Source organism: Peromyscus eremicus, chromosome 8b, assembly GCF_949786415.1.
Source record: "Peromyscus eremicus chromosome 8b, PerEre_H2_v1, whole genome shotgun sequence".
Lineage (NCBI taxonomy): Eukaryota > Metazoa > Chordata > Mammalia > Rodentia > Cricetidae > Peromyscus > Peromyscus eremicus.
The window spans coordinates 53059800-53076895 of NC_081424.1; the positions used below are offsets into that span (position 1 = coordinate 53059800).

Consider the following 17096-nt stretch of genomic DNA (forward strand, 5'->3'; position numbering starts at 1 on the left):
GAATGTGTGCATGAGTTTATAAATATCCACTTCTCATTTTAAACACACAGTGTGGGAGGTAAAGGTTCCCCGGGGCTAGTGTCAGTTCTGACAGTCCGGGACAGGTCTTAACAGCCTGTTGTGTGCCTCTTCCAAGGGGGAGGAAGGTAAAGTTCCACCTCTTTACATTTTAATACTTCTTTCTCCTTCATTTACCTGAAATACTATTGACAATCCTCAGTGGCATGTTCCAGAAGACCACTGGTGGCCTCACACTGTACACCTTGGACATCAGAAGCTGCTTAGAAAGCTTTTAATCAAATAAATTTCAAAAACAAAAACAAAAAACGTTTGCAGCCTGTTAAGGGTCAGTACCACTGACTTCTTGCAGGGAGGCTGCAGTTACCAGCTTCTGGAATGTGCTCTAGCAAAACCCACTTCCCCACCACGGGAAAGATAGACCCAGCTGGGTTTCTTCCCACTCCTGAACACTTAGACTCTGTTTTCATCATTTCTTCACATCTCCTGTGCTAGGAATGTTCTCTTTTCCAAGAGTGACCCTGCTTAAATGCTGAGACCATGGACCAATTGCCAGGGTCTAAAGCTACCACGGAGAGTTTTCTCTGTGAAGCATTCAGCATCAGCTTGACACTGATAATCCCGAGTAGTAGGTAATGAGAGGCTGCAGCCAGTGGGAAGGAATTCCACACATATCCACTTTTCTATAGCAAGCAGCAGTCAGTGGTTCGGCCTCTTCAGGAAGCAGCGCCGGGGCTAAGCAGCCACACTGCACGAGCCACACTGCACGCCCTAGCCCGAGAGACCAGCACTTGTCACTGGTACTGTCCATTGTTCTCTTAAGATGAATGAGGTAATTTATAACTACAGTTTTTTAAAGATGCACAAATCATAAAATTGTCAGTTTATACATCACTGTGATAGAGGACAACAGGTTGGTCCTTTGACATCTTATATTCATATACATAATTATGGGCAAAGATATGTTTCACTTACAAAAAAGGAAATGTGGCACTAGTTAGAAATAAAATGGTGGGACTACTAGTCATTTTTATTTCATTTGCTGATTTGTTGTTGTTGTTGTTCTAAGACATAAGCTGTGTTGCCTTAATTTTTTCTTTTTTTTTTTTTTTTTAAGATAGTATATGATACCTTGAAACTACTCTTTTCATTGCTAATATCGGCTTCCTTCCTGGAGGGAATTTCAGAAGACCCCCTTTTCTGTTGCTTGTTAAAAGTCTTCGGCAAAATAAAGTTAACAGCAAATGTCACTTCATAATTGCTGTAATGATCACACAGCTGTGCTCTGCGCAGCATAGGAGCTCTGCTCCATTTCCTGCCCAGATCCAGTTTTTCAGCCTGTGGCGAGGAAGCCCAGTGGCTTGCTGGCCACTGCTGAGGACCAGCAGGCAGGCCAGAGCAGAGCCACGTGGGCAGAGGGCTGCCACATGGGCACTGCCCGTCAATTGCGGGGCTTCTGTCCTTAGCTTTCTTAGCTTTTGTGCTTGCCTGCTTGTTTTCTGACTTGCCGTCTTTCTCTTGGCTAGGCTCCGATGGTTTTATTTATGAGGATGTGTGTTTTCGAGGAGGAACCTCACACTTAAATGAACCTGTAAGCAGCCCAGAGAAAAGCAAGGGCCTGCAGCGCTAATAATGAGAACTGACAAGGCGGCCCTGCTGGGTTTATTTATGACCTTCTGCCTTTGTTAGCTCTTGTGAGAAATTCCTTTCTAACCATAACAATATTGTTGGAGTTTGGCACTGTACAGAGAAATCCTACCGAGCCCCGAGGCCCACAGACTGGCAGCCTTTCAGCTCATAAGCGATTGCAGAGCTGCCCATAGTCTTACGTTTCCTTTCACTCCTCTTTTCTTCAATTCTTAAGGAGTTTTCGCCAATCGTTCTGTGTGTGGTTTTTAAAGAAGATATCTCTTTTATTCTCAGAGCCATACGGAGTGCTGTTTGGCACAGTGGAAGAATTCAAAAGAAGGCAGGCTGTAGGAGAGGCGAGCGAGTCCAGTCTAGGGTGGACGGTAGAAAGTCACGTAGCACCCTGCTGCTAGCTGACACTCCTGGAGCTGTGACCTGGAGTACAGTGCACTGGTTGTTAGGTTAATCCCAGTCCAGTCCGTTCACATTGTCTCAGCTTGTTCGTTTTTGTCTTCCCCCTCCAAATGAGACAGCAATTTTAAAAGCATTCACAAAGAATTGTCTTTATAGTTGTGATTATCTTTGGTTGCAAATGAGAATGGGTAACATTATACACTGAACTCTTAAATGAGAGAAATGAGAAGTTGTCCCTCGTGGCTTCGCTCAGGGCACAGGAAAGCCGCGGCTGAGCTGCTGCTCTTCGGTTGTTCCTGGACATGGAGCTGCTGTTGTAATGACAGAAGAGCAGGCTTCTGTGTGAAGTAGGCAAGTGGCCTGTGTGTCCCCACATTGCAGAGGCCAGCTTCTGTGAGGGACATGTGACTCATGTAGCTTATTTCCTAAGTATAACGGGAGCTCACCACCCTTCCACGTGAGCACTGTTACGGTTTGTGGGTCATCAGCCTTACCTCTTTGACATTCATAAAAGGGTGTATGCACACACACACACACACACACACACACACACACACACACACATGTCTGTGTGAATGTAGGTTATGTGTATTCGTATACTTGGTGTTCTTCTTCATAAGTTAAACCAATCTGTAAGTTTATTTTCTGCACTTATTCAGTTTTCTCTCCAATAAGAATTACATTGTTTTTAACATAAAAATTTTAATAATTCATGTTTTAAGGAAACCACTAAATGATTTCTAATCTGCCATTGTCTGTCCAGTTTTGTTATTTCTTGTTTTTACATTTATTTGTAATACAGAGTAATCAAAATGATGGTCAAAATGCATGAAAGGAGTCTGTACTAACACGTAGTTCTCTTGGTCGCCGTGAGACATAGACCAGTTTTATAGAGCGTTGAGGAGACAGGCGCGAGGGTTACCCCTGGGAAGTGGTGCAGCCAAGGTCCTAGCCAGGCGTCCCAACCCAGGCATTCCTCTTCCAAGTGGTGTGTCCTCTGCTGGGCAGCGTATGTATTACAAAGGTGTGCCAACGAGAACTCCCCTCACCATGTCCATGCTCTGCCACATGCACAGAAAGTTGTCAGGTACAGTTTGCAGGAACGAAAGGGAGCCATGCTTGTCCCATCTCACAGCTCATCTCCCAGTGTTAGCGTTTTTACCATGTCTGATAATCACCTTGCCATAAGTGTTATTTCCTCGTTCTCTACCTGCGCCTCACCTTATACTCAATATGCCCAGCTGTCAGTTCCTACTGCCCTTGCTGTAGAATCCTGCCTGGAGAACTTCCTGTCATGCTGTCCCTCTAGAATCCACATTATAGAGGACATGAAAGGAGCCTTTCTTCTGGTTCTCTGTGCTTGTCTTGTAACCTTGTACTTATCTCTTGTGGCAACACTGTGAGGTTCATCATACTGTAGCCAGATTGGGTATGGTGGCCTGCAAGCCATCTGCCCACATTGTGTGTTTACATGTGGGTGAGAGGAGCCAGTTGTGAAGACAGCCATCTCCTTCTTGTGACCACCTCAAGGCCCCAGAAAAAGAGACTACGTTCACAAGAAAGCTGGGCATCTCACAGGGGCTTCCGGAAGCTGGCCTGGGTGGGGAGGCGAGAGGAGGCAGGCATGAGGAAAGCACCATCACCCCTTTCGCGCGTTGCTGTGGGGAATGCACCATCACCCCTTTCATGCGTTGCTATGGAGAAGGCACCATCACCCCCTTCATGCACTGATATGGGTGCCTGGAGTAGAATCCAGCTTACCTTGGAAGTATGTGGTTCACGGAGACATTGGGCGGTGGGACAGGCAGTGGCCCCACCCCTAGAGAATCTCTGTGTTCTGTTCCAGTGTGGGGCCATGCTCCAAGCAGCCGCTGAGTGGCCCAGAAATGGCTCTGCAGGGCCAAGTGGGAGTGCAGTGTGGGGCCAACTCACCCTGAGGCCTCTGTTGACAGTATTATTTTCATCATTATTATCACGGTTATGATTACTAGTCCTGGAGATTTCTGTCTGCAGCCTTGAATGGGTTTATGACCACCTCCTCTTGAGGAGTTTCTGGAGTAACATGAAGTGGTTGTGTGCTCTTAGGAAAAATTATTATGTAAAAGTGCACTTGAATGCCGGCTCTTCAGATGTTAAAGTGACCAGCTGGCCTTGTAAGAAAATGGAAAACAATTTGTTTTGGAAACCTCTTATCTAGGTGAGCCTGTGAATCATACAAAATAAGAAATCCATATTATAAGTTGGACTTTTAGAAGACTACTGAATGCCGTGAACTTCATTTTAAAACAGAAAAAGTCTCCATAAATCTTTTCCGTCTGTGACCCAATTAAGCTAATTGTGTCAAACTATCTTTGAGTCCATTTTTGTTGTTGTTGTTGTTGTTGTTGAGTGTATATGGTTTCAGGCTGACCATTTTGTATTGGATAATCAGTTAGGAGATCGTAACAATAATAATAAAAGAAAAAGTAGCTCTTAGTTTGAGAGCTGGGGGAACGGGAGGATTGGTGGGAGAAAGGAGGAGAGAAGTGATGTAATTATATTTTAATTTAAACTGTATTTTTAAAACAAGTGTAGGTTAAATAAATGGAAGTAGCATTAAAAATATAAATAAATAAGCATGGGCCATTTACTACTGCTAAAGGTATTTGGTGTCCACCACATGTTGGTGACTGTCCCCTCCCCCCTCTCCCTGTGTGAGTAGCATGTCCACTGCATGTTGGTGACTGTTCTCACATGGAAGCAGTCCACTCTGCTTCTAGATATCTCTGTGCACAGGATAGGTGTAAAGTTGGGAATTATGTAATAGATGCATTTTTAGCTTGAATTGCCGACAAATGGTTGTCAAGAGAAGTTAGGCTAATTTACCTTCCCACCCTGTGCATGCAAGAGAATGGAGGAGGTTTATCCCCTTTGTTGTTTTATTATCATGATATCTCCATTTGTGGCATCACTGTTATTTAGTGTTGACAGATGTCATCCTAACTACCTTATAAAAGAAGTCACACCACACATCAGGTGTGGGAGGAGTGATTGTCTTGACCATGTGAAAGCAAATGGAGAAAGGGCAGCTTTTCCTTACACACTGCAAAGTAACAGGCCTGGAGAGATGGCTCAGTTTGGTAACTGCTTGCTACAGAGCCATGAGGACCTGAGCTCATATCTCTAACACCATGTAAAAGCCAACTCAAGGGCCTGTTATCCCAGGACTGGGGGATCAGACACAGGAGGATCCCTGGAGCTCACTGACCAACCTGTCCGTCTGAATCAGTGTGCTTTTATAGCCAGGAATGACACTGAAGCCAACCTCTGGCCTCCGTGTGTGTGTGTGTGTGTGTGTGTGTGTGTGTGTGTGTGTGTGTGTGTACGTACGCGCACGCACATGTACACACACACACACATTATACTACACGTGTAACAGCACTGTGTGAATAATTGCTGCAGGCAAAAATCCATGGACAAATGCGATAACTAACAAACAAAGCTCGAAGGAGAAGACACTTGTGTAGCATAAGAGTCATTCCCTGAGTGTCTGTTCCTTTTGTGGTGGCCGCAGAAGCCACAAGCTTCGTGGTGTTTCTAGGAGCCAGAGTGTCACTTTCCTCCGTGTGTCTGGACTGGACCTGCTGACTCTCCCCATAAGTAAGGACAGAGCAAGGACCACTTAACCCTGGGGAGTCCTGGACCACACCACTACACGCAAGAAGTCTCTTCCTGTTGAGATAAGATGTGTGTGTGTGTGGGGGGGGGTGTCTCTTCTCTTGTATTTTTTTTTTTTTTTTCACAAAATCAAAAAACTCTGGGCTCATCAAAATAAAAAAAAACAACTCTGGGCTCATCATTCGGAAACAATAAACAGTGACAAATTAAAGAGCATTCCACAAAATACCCAGTGAGACATGGAACTCACATAAAGACTCAGAAACTGTCCAGGTACTATGGAGATGGGAAATCCTTGCAAGGGCTTCCCTGGATTGGACCTTGGAATAGAGAGAAGACTGGAATGGAACCAGCTGAGTCTGCAGGTCTGTTGGAGCATCACTGTTGGAGCACAGGCTTGTGCAAAGGTGTAAAGCCAGCAGAGGCCTGCCTGGGCAGTGTGTGCAGGAAGCCCCCTCAGTGTTGACTGTGGAAGGCGTGGTCAGGATGAGCAGGAAGCCCCCCAGTGTTGACTGTGGAAGGCGTGGTCAGGGTGTGCAGGAAGCCCCCCAGTATTGACTGTGGAAGGCATGGTCAGGGTGAGCAGGAAGCCCCCAGTATTGACTGTGGAAGGCGTGGTCAATGTGTGCAGGAAGCCCCCAGTGTTGACTGTGGAAGGCATGGTCAGGGTGAGCAGGAAGCCCCCAGTATTGGCTGTGTAAGGCGTGGTCAGCGTGAGCAGGAAGCCCCCCAGTGTTGACTGTGGAAGGTGTAAAGCCAACAGAGGCCTGGTCAGAGTGTGCAGGACCCCCCTTTCTCCCCCAGTACTGGTGTGGCATTCGTAGGCCAAATTACTTTCAAAACAAATAGGCTTTTAAAAACCAGGGAAGGCTATAAAGCAAACATGTATCCGTGTGGTTCAAGTTAATAGCAAAAATACCTAGACAACCAAGTTTAATGTTTTTCTACTAACAAAACTTCTCTTTATTCCACATGGACTCACTATAGTTGTGAGTTGTATGTTTCTCAGTCATTGTTTTCTTAAGTTGCTAATTTATTTGCAGTTTCTACGGATCTTGCTGTTTTAAAGAATTTCCCTGCTACGCTGTTGAAGAAATAAATGTCTCCTGAGGGTTCATGCCTTTTTGTTTTTAAGTGTTATTTTTAGAGTTTTTGCATGCTTAGCATTGAACTTCTAAGATAAACAGTGACGTTTTGCACCTTGAGAGATACAAAAGGTGGTATTGATGGCTTTTCTGTCCTAAAAATTTATAGTATGTTTTCAGTGATAAAAACAGGAATCAGGAGACAGAGTCTAAATCTTATATATTTACAGACCTTGTTAGTTTGTCAATTTCCTCCCAGAACACATGGGTCATTAATATTTATAGGTTCATACCTGGTGGTGATATTTATAAAACACCAAACCATATTCCAGAGCCATCCACTGCTTCAGTGGGTGTCTTCCTGTTAGACCCAGGTGACCCCAGAGTCACCACCCGTGGTTTTAGAGTAGACTGTAGAATGTTAAAGGTGTGTGTTACTCACAGCCAGCCTTAGGATACAGCCTGACGTTTTGAGACATTAGACTCACATTGTGTGTTGATTCTTAGAGCTGTGTACACTGTGTACACGCAGTCTAGAGAACACACAACCATTGAACCACACTGCCCTCACTTCAGCCCTAATTCTCTTATTGTTTGCATATTTGCTTAATTCTGTATATTTTAAAATATGTTGATTTGGGAAAATGCAAATTTGTTCTCCAATGCTACCTGGAGTTTTAATCTTTAGTTTTTAAAATTTCATATTTGGCACCCCATTCCACCCTTTTCTATCTTCTGTGAGAATATATACATTTTTGAAATCGCTTGCTGGCCTTCTCTTGGCTCCCTAGTTCCTGAAACCATAATCTCTGTCTCTTGGTCTAGCAGAGCCTCTCAGAGTCATTCATTCTCCTGCTGCCCCTGACTGCTTCAGCTGTCCTCCTCTGGCCAGCCCCCTGTCCCCAGTGTGCACACATCCTTAGGCTATACCCTCCTCAGTCATCCTCCCTCAGAGGGATCCTCAGAGATCCCCTACTTTCTTCCCCTGACTCGCCTACCTTTCTACCCTGCCAGAGGACCACCCTCCCTCCAGAACTTACCTGCCTGCCCCTCACAATGGCCCCAAGAGGTGTTCCTTGGGGTGAGCAAGCCATTGTGTTTGCTACAGTACATTCCACCTTGCCTCCCTTCTCCAGGGAACTTGATGCTTTGTACCATATTTTATCTGCTTGTCTCTCTCCACTGAACTTTGGTGACAGGAGTTTTAAGTGTGTAAATCCACACAGGAGCTGCCCACTGAAGTCTGAAGGGATCCATGTGTACATGCTGCCCTCTCGAGTTCTCCCTCCTGCTGCACAGCTACACCTTAGGTACAGCATGTGTCCCAGGTCTTGCTGTATTGCTGTTTGATTACACGGCTTTGTTCTCCTAGCCTACACTTTGGATTGAAAGCACCACCCTCTCGCCATAGTTAAAGGGCAGCAATTATCCACACATGAGCCTTACTTTTTCCGTGCTGCCTTAGGCCTTGATTGAAGGGTCTTGCCTGTGTTAGATGAGGAATCGGGGAAGAATATTTGAGAGCTCATCAAACAATATACTGTGGCTTAGTCTGGTGAGGAAATAATTGTAATATCCCAGGTGCCAAATCGTGGCAGTAGGGTTGAGTCATTGCTCACATTTAGAACTATTTACAAGGCTGTTCCCAGGCACTGTAACAAAGGGTCTGGGGTACTTCCAGATGCAGGTTAATTCCAAAGTTCATACAACTGAAGTTATAAACTCTTTTACCAAGTTGACTCTTAATTCCAGACTGTGTGTTGTGTTAAAAAGGCCTGTATGTTGCTCTTGGTACCAACACATCTGGGGATGATTATCAGTCATGGAGAACAGTCACCCAGGAAGAGTTCAAAAGTAGGAGTATTTTTGTGACCCTAGGAAAGGCACATGCAGTGGGAAAGATCCCCTTTGCACAGCACATGTTTCATGGTATGTTGCCCACCCCTCTGAATCTGCAGTGACAACACATTTCACATTAGGAGTGTTCACCTGGGGCTGTGGAGATGGCTCAGTTAGTGACGTGCTGGGCAAGCATAAAGAACCTGTGTTCGGATCCCCAACACCCATGCAAGAAGCCAGGCACTGTGGAGACAGCAGGATCTCGGGGGCTTGATGGACAGCTAGTCTAGACAATTGGTGAGCTTCGGGGTAAGTGAGAGACCCCGTCTCTGTAAATAAACAGTGATGGAGGAGGGTACCTGCTGCCAACCACAGGCCTCTGAACGGAACTGTGTCTGCACATACACCTGCGCACAAACAGGAATGCAGTTACAACACACACACACACACACCAGAGAGAGAGAGAGAGGGAGAGTTTTCACCCCAAAACATTTAGCAGTCGCTTCATTTTACGTACTGATTTTCACATTTTATTTATTTTTTGACAACTTCATACATGTGTAATATACTTTGATCATAACCCTCCCCATTGGCCTATCTTATTCTCTTTCTTTCCCAAACAAGACCCCCCTTCCTACTTCCATGGTTTGTTTGTTTGTTTGTTTGTTTTAGAAAATACAACACTGGTATGCCTAAGCCTGAATTCTGCTTTTGTGAAGTGTCACTTCAGTCATTACCCTGGAAACATCCATTAAAGTGAGAGTTACCCACAATGCAATCAATTGCTGGAGTAGAACTGCGGATGTGTCAGGGGCGAGTAGTTTCCCAAAGAGCCGCTCTCTGCCTCGGCGTGGATTCTGACCCACATTTTCCGTGTAGTTCCCTTGGCTTTGGGTATGCTCTTGTCATCCATGGAGTTTGTGACCTTCAAACCCGTGCCGAGTATTTTCTCCAGCTGCTCACACATCAGTTGGCCATGCGTTGTGTATGTTGTCCTACGGGATGAAGAGGCACATTTGGACGTGTTAAGAGAAAAATTAAGACGTGTAAGTCTGAAGGAGGATGGCTTTTTTCCGATCAGTGCTTAGGATCTGCTCTGTGGACTGTCTGCCTGATGGCTTTTATGTTTCACGTTGAGACCAGAACTCTAAGCTTTAAAAAAAAAAAAAAAAAAAAAAAAAAAACCTCATTTGCCGTCTAGACAAATGGACAGTAGGGACTTAAGTAGGCTGCTTGCAATATGGGTTTTGTGCTGAAAACCTAGGAAAGTCATGGGAATCGAAGCCACAGAGAGGTTTTTTTATTTTCTGTGTCAAATTATTAGCTCAGTTTTAATATCAACTTCAAGGTATATTTGTATCAAATGCTTGAAGTTATAGCACCAAAACAAGCTGGAACGGTGTAAAGTTACTTCTGCTACATTTCAAGAGGGCTACGAAGCTAATGAGGCTCGATTCTTGACCCCCATGGTGTTGCTTGGGAGTCAGACTGAGAATTCATTCATAAAAGGTAATAGCTGAGTTGGTAGTTTTCAGGAGAACTTTTGTGGTAAATATTAGAACTGTTTGCAGGTGCTAGATTATTCCATGTAGTGTTCGCCACTGGAATGTGCTTATAAATTCAGTTTAGTTTGCCCTTGAACATTAAATCCCCCCTGTCTTTGCCCCATGCCTGGCATGAGAGTCAGTGCCCTTAAAGTTAAGGTCTGGTTGAAGGTTGTGTGATATGTGTGTGTGTGTGTGTGTGTGTGAGAGAGAGAGAGAGAGAGAGAGAGAGAGAGAGAGAGAGAGAGAGAGAGAGAGAGAGAGAGAGGTGTCTCTCTGTGTGTGAGTCTGTTTCTCTGTGTATATGTGTGTATGTCTGTGTATGAGAATGTGTTTCTGTGTGCATGTGTATGAGTCTGTTTCTCTGTGTGTAAGAGTTTGTGTTTCTGTGTATGTGTCTTTGTGTGAGAATGTATGTTTCTCTGTGTGTGAGTTTGTGTGTGTGTGTCTGTGTGTACACCGAGCAAGGTCTTCCTGCTTCTGAACATCACTGAGAATTTAGAAGAGTTGTGAACTGGCATTTTAACCCATGCCTTAAGCCTCTGGGAAGTCGCAGTGAGAAATCATTAGCTGTGTCCTATTAAAGTCGTGAAATGAGGCCTGTGCCTGTTGCATTGATTGAAATATCTTCTCTGTTCCTAACTCTGTTTATCCCCTTTTCTCATGGGGTGTGCCTGAGCAAGGGATGCCCAAATGTGTGCAGTGTGGGGTAGCTCACCATTAGGGCTGAGCTCCACCAGCAGCTAATTGTACTGAGAGCTGCAGCTTGGAGTATTTGGAAGTTCATTTGCTTTTTGAAAACCCACTTACTTAATTAAGCAAGGGAGTACAATTTCCTAGCTTATTCCCAGTTCTCTGAATCAGTGACACATTGCCAGTATTGACTGAACTTACTCTGGGTTAACATGGGCTAAATTGAACACCATACCATCAAAGCCAAAGATAAATAGCAATATAAGTATTTTCAGGGAGGTTCATGTGCAGTGTGTAAATGTCAAAGAATTCATACTTACTGTTTCTTGTTTCCAGTTTGCATGGAGCTCTTTTAAAGTAGTTCCTACATACTATCTTCATGGAATTTTCCACGTGCTTTCCCTAGGCCTTTGTCCATGAGGAATCAGGAACATTGTTGTGCTGTGTTCATTCCTAATTGTTCCTCTTGTAAAAGTCTGGTGAGACTCCTTTGCTCGCTGTCACATTTCATTCTTTGCCCAGTCCCTTGAGTTAACTGGAGGTTTTTTGCTTGGACACAGGGAGGTGAAGGGTGTGGGGTTACAGTGCTGTCTGTGCAGAGACCTTCTTGAAATGGTTTTAAAAGTAAAGCAAGTGTTGCACGTTTTTGTGATGTTGGAGACAGGGACTTTTAAAAATAAATGGACCATTGATACTGAGCTCACATTAATTTTGTTATATTGAAAAATATTCAATATTGTGGGTGGCATTAAACAGAAAACACCTAATTTGATAGCAGTATCTCACCACATCAAATTATGATGGCAAAGCAGTAAGCAGTCATTGCCTTACCCATCCCTCCATCAGGAAAGAGAGGTGGTAAAGAGAGCTGTGGGGTAAGGACTACAACCCCCAAGAGCCCTTGCTGCAGTCCCCTGACCTGACCCGCCAGCTCTCCCCTAAGATGAGTGAAGCACTGTAGCTTGAAGGTGCCTTCCTGAGGAGAGGCAGGGCAGCTTCTGCCTTTGCAGGCATCACAGATCTGATAATGCTTACAGAAGAAGGGAGCTGGTGCCCTGCTGACTAATTGTCCTCTGGGGGAGTGTTAGTGACAGGACTTGTGTGTTAACGAGGCTGTGTGCTTAAACCACTGCTGAACTTCCTTTATTAGTGCGCCTTAAGATAGCTCTGCATATGGATACCGTAAGTATCTGCAGGGCGGGAGTATTTCTGTATCATTTACATATAAAAGTTCCGAGAGGGTATAGCAGTAATATAAAAATTATATCTTTTTATTGCTCTTCTGTTGCACCAAGGTCTAGTCAGCACTGAAATTCTGATGACACGTGAGCACGAAGGAAGCCACCGGTTTTATATTTTCCTCCTGGTGCTTCCTTGATCAGCCTGTTGAATAACAGAAATGTTTTCGATGCCTTTGCAGCTTGAATGGAGCTCTCTTGACACCGTCCTCGTTGCTTTTTCCAGCAATAATGTGTGTTTTTAAGGGAGGATGGGGAAGAAATTTGTAGGTCATGCAGAGAATTACAAAAATTTATGAGTAACATTCCAGTTTTTATGAAGGAAGATTTGCATAAAATTATTTAACTACAATTGAACGCTGACTTTCCATTGTGTCTACTCAACTGTTGGGTGTGCAGTAGAAAATGACTGTCTAGCTATTTACCAAATTATCTGGAAAGGTGTGGGACTTGTGTCCCCTCCCACCCCTCTTGCCAGTGCTGGGGAAGCACCTGGCTCAGATGGAGGTGACAGGACACAGTGGCTGGCTTGTCACAGTGGCTGGCTTGTCACAGTGGCTGGCTTGTGGTGATCAGCGGCCTGGTGCAGGAGTTGCTACTATCCTTCCACTGTGTGGTCAAGCTCAGTCGCAAGCTCCTCACCTGCTAAGTCATCCCAGTCCCAGGAAAGGTTTTGTTTTGTCTTTTGTTTTTTAAGAGAAAACTAGTAAACTATGGGAAATGTTTTGTCTTTTGTTTTTGTTTTCATTTTTTCTTATCAAAGCTGGTGAGTGAGACAAGCCTGCCATTCCTTTGGGCTGATTAGCCAATCACATCAAATTGTGAAGTTGAGCTTGGTCCAATGGGATAAGACACCATCACCACCCCTATCAAGACGGTGAAAAAACCCAAAAGCCATTGCGGCTAGTGTATTTGCCAGACCTCTCGTTCTAGGACATCCTTTTTGCAAAACAAACAGTTTTGCACAGCTACCTTCACATTGTTTATGTGTTTCTTCATTCAGTGCTGAGATTGTTCATTCCCAGCACAAACCTACATCTCTCAGTCAGTACTTTCAGGACAGTGTGGTACTGTTCCTGGTAAAGTCTGCGTGAGCTATCACATGCAGTGAGGGCTTTCTGTGGTTCACCTGAGACCTGCCTAGCACCTGGAACTAGGTCTTTGCATCAGGAGTCAGATGGTAAACATCCTCGGTCACATGGCCTGCCCCAGGTGCTCTGCTCCACATTGCCACAGCATTCACAGGCAGTGCTAAGGGCTGGGTGTGTCTTGTTTAAGGAAATACAGGAGGAGGGCACCGTTTGAATTTCATATATTTCCAGTATGTTAACAAATACTGCTGTTGGGGCTTTTGTTGTGGTGTTTGTTTGTTTATTTTGCACGTAACCATGTGGGTAGCTTGTGGGCAGAGCGTAAGTACAACTCACCTTTAACACACAGGTCATTGATTGCGGTTAGTTACAAGTGCCTGCGAGGCAAACCCTGAGAAGCTCAGCCCAGGAGACCTGCTCCTCTCCCCCAGATCCACATCCACCCAGTTCGCAGAGTGGGTACATCGATGAGTGAACAGGAAGCCTGGGGTGGAGGAAAAGCAACCCCTTTCTCTTTGGACATGTCAGCCTAAATTTGTTCATGGAATTGTGCTAATTGTGTTGATTGCCAGAGGGTGTTTGGTTTCTGAGTTGTGTATGGCATGTTGCTGGATTAATAACCTTTCTCTATTCCTACCTGGCTTTGTAAAAGCCATATCTAATTTGTAAGATCTAAGTGGCACTATCACTGAGCCAGTCAGTAATCAAGTCTAAATAGGAAGTTTTACCAGCTGAATGTGTGCACAATCACGTATGCCATGCGCCTAGAGCAAAAGTGTTTGTTTTAGCTCTGAATTCGGAAAAATCTGATTCAATTTACCTCATCTTATTTGAGAGATTTGATAATACCTTTTCCAAAGGTTAGATATTTTCAATCATCGTGTTGTTTTTCATAAGCAGAATTATTTGGCTTTATAAGATTACTTTTTATTTTACTTAAACCAATATTATTCTTGTCATAAACTTTTTCAATGTACACTCCATGTTTTCATGGGGCTGATCAGCTGTAGTTGATGTACATTTTTATCTTTGATAACATCCTCCTAAGAGGGAAGTTCCTGGTACAGCTCAGTGTCCAGGGCCGAGGGTCTAGCCCTGGGTTTGTCAACTGCATTTCTTCTGAGCCCCCCAGCATCTTCCTGAATCAGTCCTGACAGCTCTTGCTCCAGAAGGCCCTCTAGTAAGCGAGGTTACGCCTGGATAGAGAACCGAGTGGGGCACATCCGTTCCGAGCAGCATGTGTTGCTGTTCCAGACTGCAGCTTAGGCTCTCCCCCTCCCTCTGCATCCGGCTTCCAGTCTGGATGGACCTCACTGTACTGACCACCTGAGAGAGCTGTCACACCAGCCAGTCTGTGTCTGGGCATCTCGGGACAGTGGCTCCCCTTCAGGGCCTGGGAACACAGCCGCTGTGTTCCTTATCTGTCCACGTCTTCTCTCTCTTCTTGCCTGCCTTTTCTATAGTTACTGCATTCTCAACTGAGGAACGCGCCCTTCAGAGTTTATTACTTCAAGCTTAGGTTCTGTGGATCCTTCACGTGGAGACTCGAGTAGCTGCCTCCAAGGGTGTTATAGTCAAACTAGATGGTATTAACAGTGCAGAATTGTTGCATAAAGGTATATTGTATAACATTACAACTCATTTCTGACCATATAATGTCAACAGGATTGTATTTCCATAATATACCAAAATGCAAATGTCACTATTTTATTATAATGCTTAAACACGGGGAATTTCTCACCATGAAGTTCAGTTCGAATTTTGGCCATTATTAGATTACAGAACGCCAGCTTTGATTTCCATCTGAAGGTTCTCCCAAGCCTGTAGTTGCTCACTTGATTGAAGTCCTCACTGCTGTGGTAATTTGCTCTACAGAGGGCTGCCTGGTATAGCATTTTGAATAGGCCCACAGCTGGGAACCTTCAAGGGTAGCTTGTGAGTGTGAGATGCAGCTTGCCTCATCTTTTAAGTGAGCTCGCTGGAGTCTAGTGAGAAGCGGCCACACTGAATCTCAGTCTTGCCCGCTCACACTGTCTCCCGAAGGAGTGGCATTGCCACTTTCAAGTCAGGCTTTGTGTGCTTAGTGCTCCAAGTGTGTGAACACATGCTTTTTCTTCCTTCCTCAGGACCTGTCTGGCTCCATTGACGACCTCCCCACAGGAACGGAAGCAACGCTGAGCTCCGCAGTCAGTGCATCCGGTTCTACGAGCAGCCAGGGGGATCAGAGCAACCCGGCTCAGTCTCCTTTCTCCCCACACGCATCACCCCATCTCTCCAGCATCCCTGGGGGGCCGTCACCTTCTCCTGTTGGCTCTCCTGTGGGAAGCAACCAGTCTCGGTCTGGTCCGATTTCCCCTGCAAGTATTCCAGGTACTGTCATCCTTAACTATCTGCTATCCCCACCCTGCCGACCCCAGTGTGAAGACAGGTCTGGCCTCAGCAGCATCTCTCACACTTTACCTTTCTATTCACTCTGTCTTAGTTCTTTAAGACATGGATATGTTTACATACTAGGGGATCTAACTGCATTTCCCACCAAACATACCAGAGTCCCAGTTTCTAAAGAGTCTCAACAAATGAATAATAAATGACCAACTACTTTCTGATGAGATGTGGCATTTGGGGTGATATGACTGAAGACTGACCAACTACTTTCAAATGTTCAGTTTGCCATAAACAAAAGCCTTCACGGCAGCTCTCTTGGAATGGTTCGACAGTGAAGATCCTCTGTCAGGAAGTGGCCTGAGATGAGGTGGCTGAGCGGTGTCGACCGTGGATCTGGTTTTGTTTGGTGGATATAATATGACAGTTGTTTTCTAACGTGTTTTCAGAGTTGGTGTTTATCTGTGTCTGATCACAGTCACACACTGGTTGGTGCCAACTACAGTACAAAGTGCCAAACTGATACACGCTCACACCTCCTTCCCGATAGAGTTCGTGTTCTCGCTAACTCTTGGGTTCACTTGACGTCTGTATCTTCTGTGTGTGGGTGTGGGTGTGTGTGTGTGTGTGTGTGTGTGTGTGTGTGTGTGTGTGTGTGTGTGTTTTCTTGGGGTTCTTCATTGCTTAACCACATTCATCTCTCTGGCATTGTCCCAGCTATTCCAACCCACCAGTAACTAGCTTTCCACTCTCACAGAACAAGATGTAATTTTTTGACATGTAACTTTTGCTAACGTGATAGTTAGTTTCCAGAGAGCACCTTCAACTAACCTATTAAAATGAGAATTGAACAGCTAATAAACTGCTTGATAATTTATCATATTCTCCCGCAAAACATAGGTGATAATTTTACCTCTTTTATATTATACTCCTTTCATGTTTTATAAAATTTGTATTGTGTCATATTTATAAATAATAGTTATACATAGAATATTATGTATAAATGCACAATGCACTGTAATTATGAAATGAATCTAATCTTAAGAACTGGTGTGTGTAGATGAATTTCTAAATGGTCTTATTAAATAGAAAACACGGAGCCAAATATAGGGGTAAAAGCCTTAGCTCAGGGAAATGGGAAAAGCCACCAGCCAACCTCACCTCACCAACTCTGCCCCTTCCAAATGCGAGTTACTTCCTGTCTACCCACGCTTTTATTGCCTTGCTGTTCTGCCCTCTCATTGGCTATCTTAGCCCAGCTACCTCACTTCCTCTTCCTATACAGCTCTGTCACTTTCTGTCTGTCTGCACAGACCTCCAGGTCTCTATGGTTGGTACTGGGATTAAAGGCGTGTGTCACCTCCAGTTGACTCTGTTTCCAGTGTGGCCTTCAACACACAGAGATCCTGCCTGCTAAGTGATTAAGGGCATGTGCTGCCTGACTTCTTGTTCACTAAGAATGGCTGGCCTTCCCCCCCCCCCCATCTCCAAGCAAGCTTTATTTAT

At 44.7% G+C, this 17096-nt stretch overlaps 1 protein-coding gene across 1 annotated transcript in view; it reads left to right on the forward strand.

The window, feature by feature from the left end:
• Nucleotides 1-17096, forward strand: part of Arid1b (AT-rich interaction domain 1B) — a 379722-nt gene that overhangs the window by 256213 nt on the left and 106413 nt on the right. Inside the window, exon 5 of the mRNA XM_059272809.1 lies at nucleotides 15335-15578. Coding sequence (XP_059128792.1) covers nucleotides 15335-15578 — 244 coding nt within the window. The remainder of the gene's footprint in view (nucleotides 1-15334; nucleotides 15579-17096) is intronic.